This window comes from Triticum aestivum, chromosome 6D (assembly GCF_018294505.1).
Source record: "Triticum aestivum cultivar Chinese Spring chromosome 6D, IWGSC CS RefSeq v2.1, whole genome shotgun sequence".
Taxonomy (NCBI): Eukaryota; Viridiplantae; Streptophyta; class Magnoliopsida; order Poales; family Poaceae; genus Triticum; species Triticum aestivum.
Window position 1 is genome coordinate 377332649 of NC_057811.1, and position 6332 is coordinate 377338980.

At 49.8% G+C, this 6332-nt stretch overlaps 2 protein-coding genes across 2 annotated transcripts; one reads left to right on the forward strand and one right to left on the reverse strand.

Annotated features, from left to right (window-relative positions):
* Positions 1-1038: 1038 nt before the first annotated feature.
* LOC123145209 (WAT1-related protein At5g45370) lies at positions 1039-3956 on the forward strand. Its single transcript, XM_044564573.1, has 6 exons — positions 1039-1395; positions 1508-1624; positions 1707-1989; positions 2592-2747; positions 2946-3097; positions 3393-3956. The coding sequence occupies exons 1-6, from the start codon at positions 1124-1126 to the stop codon at positions 3598-3600; spliced, it is 1188 nt and encodes a 395-aa protein (XP_044420508.1). The 5' UTR covers positions 1039-1123; the 3' UTR covers positions 3601-3956.
* Positions 3957-4093: 137 nt separating this feature from the next.
* LOC123145208 (9-cis-epoxycarotenoid dioxygenase NCED1, chloroplastic) lies at positions 4094-6332 on the reverse strand. The gene has a single exon (XM_044564572.1). The coding sequence runs from the start codon at positions 6206-6208 to the stop codon at positions 4289-4291; it is 1920 nt and encodes a 639-aa protein (XP_044420507.1). The 5' UTR covers positions 6209-6332; the 3' UTR covers positions 4094-4288.

Sequence of the window (6332 nt, forward strand, 5' to 3'; positions counted from 1 at the left end):
CCACCATCGTGAGAGGACCATACACGTGGGGCAGAACCCTGGGGTGGGTTTTGTTGCCAGAGTGGTATCACAAAAACCTCAATGCCGGTGGGAGCTGGCGGAGTACAAATACCATAGGTGCTTATGGTACAGGGTGTGTTTATCAACTCGTGGTTACAAGAGAAGGGGTCTCTTTGTGAATGGGTTGCAAGCATAGCCTACTCGAGAGATTAAATGGAGCATAGTCAGTTTGGCCCATTAACACATGCACAATTTCTTTTTCCTGATAATTCGCTTGATATATAAATAAATTGAGGAAAGTATGTTTATTTAATGAATAAATAATTAAAAAAAGTATATTTTGTGCGCATGTCATTAGAACATTGTTCATGTTTATGTAAACAAATCTTGTTATTATTAAACAAATCTCCCATAATTTTAAATAAATGTCCAAGCAATTAAAGGAAAACTTGTTCATGTATTTTTTCAAAAAAAATGCAATTTTGGAATAGTGTTTAGTCATTTTAAGAACAAAAAATTGTACAACTAAAAAAAGTGGTCACGCCTCTTGAAAAATCTTCATACAATTTGAAGAGTGTTTACGCATTTATTTAAAATGTCCATGCAACTAAAAAAAGGTGATCACACACTTTTAAAAATGCCCATGTAGTCAATCAAAGTGTTCACATATTTTTGAAAACCATATAGATTTAGAAATATTTCATGGCTTTTAAAAATATTTCATGTAATTTCAAATGAGTTTCACGTATTAAAAATGCTTGTGTATTTGACAAAAACATATTACGTATTATTTTTCTAAAAACAAAGAAAATGGGGGAAAAAAGACACACTGATGTCGACGTGGAAAGCCTAACAAGGGATCGTCTACAGCAAAAGAAAAAGGTGAATAAAAACTGCGAAGTGGGCCGATCCACTCGGTTGCTGCTATACGAATAAGACGGCCCGTTAGAACTATTTCCAAATTGGGAAGAGCCCAGCACATGGACTGCGAGTGTCCACTAGCCAACCAGTGGGGAAAACCAGTGGGGAAAATTCCGAAAAAAAAAACAGTGGGGAAAAGGTTCAAAGAGGAGTAGTCGCTACTCAGACCGTGGGACGACGACCGTGGGATCGGATCGGCGCGATGGCGGCGGCGGCGCGGGATGGGGAAGCGAGGCGGGCGCACGCGGCGATGGTGGGGTCGCAGTTCATCAACGCGGGGTACCACGTCATCGCGAAGCAGGCGCTCAACGTCGGCGTCAACCGCGTCGTCTTCTGCGTCTACCGCGACCTCCTCGCGCTCTGCGTGCTTGCTCCCATCGCCTTCTTCCGCCACCGCGGCTCGCCCGCGCAGGCTCGTCCGCCGCCCGTCACGCGTCGCCTCCTTACCTCCTTCTTCTTCCTCGGGCTCACGGGGTAAGCCTGGCCTCCCGGTCGCTCGGTGTCAGACACGCTGACCGCTTGAAGCAATGCTGCTTATGTACTTGCAAATTTCGTGCTCTGATGCGTCTGATTGTTTGTCCTGTAGCATCTTTGGCAACCAGCTACTGTTCTTGTTCGGCCTCGGCTACACCAATCCAACCTACGCCGCCGCCATTCAGCCGTCAATTCCCGTCTTCACTTTCATCTTGGCCCTCATCATGGGGTCAGTCTCACTCAATCTTGAAAAATATTCAGAGACTCGCATCTCTCTTTCTTTGCTGGTTTAAGCATTTTACCATTTTCAGCACTGAAACGGCGAGCTTGGTCACACACGAGGGCCGTGCCAAGGTTGGTGGCACAATCGTCTGTGTGCTTGGTGCTGTTCTCATGGTGTTGTACAGGGGGGCAGCTGTGTTTGGTAGCAGCGAGCTAGATCTTGATGTTCATAGCAATGTCGTCATCACCGAGATGTTGCAACCTGAGCCAGGATCATCTTGGTTCATTGCATATGGGCTGGAAAAGTGGCATATCGGAGTGTTATGTTTAATAGGGAACTGCCTCTGTATGGCAACTTATCTTGCTTTGCAGGTATTAATGATTTTCAGGCTGTTGTCGCTCTCTATTCCGTTTGCATTTTGATGTTTGTCAACTCGGAACACCTCGAGCTTTAGTTTTCTATCAAGCATATGCATGGCACAAGTTCTGAAAGGCTGAAAGCCTCTGTAAGTTACATCAGTAAATCTTATAGGGCAACTTCAGATCACATCAACTCTATTTAGAGCACTCTATTTTGATGAATATTTCAGTCCCAATTCCTAACGGTTTCTCTGCCTTCTTGACATTCTTGAAGTGAGAAGGATATTAAAACTTAGGCCGGCTTTGCTCTTCCTAGAAAAGGCCCATATTTATGCTGTGTGACCAACTGGCCTTTGCTTATTATTGAACATGGTATGTTGTTTGGTGAATTCTCACAAGAAGATTTGTCATGGGCCGAGGAAATCAAACTTCATTCTAAGAACCAATATCACTATACTAATAGAAGGAGATCACCCTTTTAACGTTGTTGAAAATATGTTTATGTATTAGACTTACTTTAGTATCTTGCTCACAAGATCTATGTGCTCTGATTTGTATTGCAGAAAGTTTTCTTGTTATTTTATACTTATTATGTTCATGTGTTGTTATTTCAGGCTCCAATTTTGGTGAAGTACCCTTGCAGTTTATCATTGACAGCTTACTCATACTTTTTTGGAGCTCTTTTAATGCTTATTTCCGGAGTTTTTTCAACAACCAGTAAAGAAGATTGGACTTTGACTGCATCTGAGTTTGCGGCTGTTGTATATGCTGTAAGCTTTGTGTCAGATTTATCTTTCCCATGCACGGGACCATGAATTGAATTTCTACATGTATGTAGTACTGTGGCGGATATAATTGTTGCAAACTTGCAAAATACGCTAGTTTGTGTAGGCTATAGAAGAAATAGTTGACGCATGCCACCATAAATATTCTAATACTGAAATTCTCCTATTTCCCCCCTATTTCAGGGAGTTGTTTCATCTGCTCTTAATACTGGTTTACTGACATGGTCCAACAAAATTCTGGGCCCAGCTATGGTGGCACTATATATGCCTCTCCAGCCAGTGCTCTCTGCTCTCTTGTCAGTGCTCTTTCTGGGCAGTCCAATTTATTTCGGAAGGTAAGAGTATGTTTATCATATGTTCTACTCTTTAGAGTTAACCTTTTCTATTTATCCTTTCTTTGAAGTGAAAAATACTTTTCCAGACCTCTTCTACTTACTTGTTAATATGTGTATGTAGTAATGTAGGATATGCACATTGATGTCCTGTTCTATTTGACCATCTGATAATCTGAAAGGTCGATAGTCCAAGTTTCTAACATTGATTAATAAAGTACAGTTTTTTTTTCTTCATAGCAATAAATGTTTATCATCTCTTTTGATCTGAGGTATAATCTGCTATGTTTACTTGCAGTATTATTGGAGGGTTTCTAATCATCTCTGGTTTATACATTGTCACCTGGGCGCGACGTAGAGAAAAGTTGACTGCCACTGGAGTACCTTATGTAAAATGCGCATTGGAGCCATGCGACGGTGCTTCTCAAGTCATAAAGGGCGGTAACCTCAGCCCCAGGCCCTTTATATCCCTTTCTAGGCTGTGGAATGTTCCACATGAATCTTGAGAAGTTGGTGATCTATGCAACTTCTGTTAGGTATCTCCTTTGATGAGTAAAAATACAGAATGCATTGGATGTTAGGAAGAGAAGTGCTGCAGAGAAGATTGCTCTGAAGATTGTTAATGATATTGGCATCATCATAATCTCATACCTTCCATAGGAGCAGTTAGGTTAATTTAGACAAAAGAGAAGCCATGTTCATCCTGTTTTTCTAGACTAACAACATTGAGGATGCTGAATTGATGATTCTTCTGTAATCAAATGCAAGGTAGCTCCACCGATTTCGTGAAATCCAATAGCATGTACATACATATGTATGAACTCTGTAGCCATTGAGGTCATGTGTAAAACTTTGAGAGAAATGAAACTCTCTTACCTGTGAAGTTCGTGTAGTTCATACCTTGTTTCGTACTACTACTCAATGAGTTGGCAATTCTGCAGTCTGGACGCGTGTTGCAACTATTTTTCAGGCTGTTCTTTTGCACTGCACCTGCAAGTATGCTTTTCACCAATAGTTCGTTCTTGCAAACATGTAAATGCTACACATGAGATGACCTATTTCTCCTATGTGTATGTCATGGGATCCTATACATGACCTACCCATGCACCACTCTGTCGGTCTACTATTGTACATTGTCGCACGCAATCTATGGCGCGGAAACATCGGACGTGTTGGCATGTCTGAATCTGATGATCATTGGTGCTGTGACCGGAGCTCGGCCTGCGTGACGAACAGGCCGTGGAAGCCGTAGGGGACGCGGGAGGGAAGCTGCACCTCGGCGACGATGTCCAGCTCGGGCGCCTGCGCGTCCATCACCACGAACCGGTTGTCGCCGGTGCCCTCGTCGTGCACGTAGCACACCACGTAGCCGTCGTCCTCGTCGCCGTTCCCCTCAACGTCGTCGGGGACGAAGAACGGCTCCCCGGCGAAGCACCCCGGCCCGAAGTCCCGGCGCGCCACGGTGCAGTCGCCGTGGCCGGCGCGGTCGAAGTCGAGCTTGGCCACCCCGCCGATCTTGGGCATGGGGTCGCCCACGCCGAAGTAGCCGTAGCGGTTGCGGCGGCCGAGGCAGCCCGGGTTGATCACGCCGAAGTCGAGGTTCGCCGCCGCGAGCGGCGTGCGGGTGACGTTGCCGGTGCGGAGGTTGATGCGCACCAGCTCCACGGAGGCGTGGATCAGCTCCATGCGCTCCAGCGTGTGCTCGATGGACAGGATGTTGGGCGCCACCATCACGATCTCCTCGCCGCCGGCCTCCTCCCACGCGTTCACCGAGTGCATCATGTTGAACCCCGGCACCTCGAACCACCGCATCTCCGACTCGTCCGCGGCGTACTTGGGGATCACGCCGAGGCGTGGCACCATGCCCGGGTCCGCCCCGACGGGCGAGCCGCCGCCCACCACCATGCCCATGGGGTTCATCACGATCTGTATCTCCGGGAATATCGCATAATGCTCCGTCACGGCGAAGTCGTGCAGGAATGACGGCTGCTTGACGGAGAAGATGGGCACGTCGGCGCCCTTGTTCCCTGCCGGGTCGAACCTGAAGTAGGTGACGAACGGTGGCATGGGGCCGTAGCGGAACGCGAAGAGCTCGCCAGTGATGGGGTCCTTCTTGGGGTGCGCGGTCATGCCCATGCTGAGGCGGCCACCGAAGTCGCACCTGCCGAGCGTGGTCACCTCACCGGTGGCCGGGTCGACGCGCACGGCGTACGGGAGGTCCGACTCGCCGAGCGCGTAGAGGCGGCCGCCGAAGACGGCGAGGCTGGTGTTGGCGAGCCCCACGCCCTCCATCGGGTTCATCTGGCCTGTCAGCACCCTGGCCGCCGTGACGGCGCCGCGCGCCATCCCGGCCAGGCCATGGAACCCGGAGAAGACGTTGGGCAAGACCGGCTCGCCGGCGTTGCGCTCCACGATGTACTTGTACGTCTGCACGTAGCGGGAGCAGAGGACGGGGTCGGAGTCGGGCGCCGTCGGGAGGAGCAGGGAGTGCAGCATGCCGTCGCCGTCGAAGAGGTGGTGCGGCCCGCGCGGGAGGTGCTGCGGGTTGGGCCCGTTGCGGATGTAGGCGCCACCGGCGAGGCAGCGCGGGATGACGCCGCGCACCACGGGGCAGGGCGTGGGCGGCAGCTCGTCCACGGGCGCGAAGTTGGCGGACAGCACGTGCCGCGGATCCACCGACGGACGCAGCACCGGCGGGTCGACGAACGTGTTGATCGCCTCCTCCAGCGCGTTGCAGAACGCCGCCTGTAGCGAAGCAGTAGGCCGGCGGCGAGGCCTGGACGACCGAGGCGCATCAGACGGCCTGCTCGTTCTCGCGGTAGTCACTCTTGTAGCACTTACATTGTTAGTCGACGTGTCGACCAAGTGCTCTTCCGTCTCTTGTTGCTCGACCGGCTTCGGCGGCGAGGTGAGGACGGTGGCGGTGGCGGCAGCCGACGGCGGCGGGGGCGACGTGCCCTTCCTCCTTCTGTAGCTGGGGTTCGGAGCAGCAGCAGAAGAGGCAGCAGGGGAGATGTAGGAGAGCCTCCTCGATCTCGGAGCATGAGCAGCATTGGCTTTGGCGGGGTAGAGATCAGACATGCTGAAGTTGGAGGTGACAAGTGCTCCCTCCATTTTCTGCAATCTGCAGATCAATGGCTCTTTGGATTACTAGTGGATAACTAGCAATTTTTGTGTTGGAACCCAGGTGAGTAGCAGCAAATGCTGACACCAGTTCGCACACTACTGCCTTTGCTAC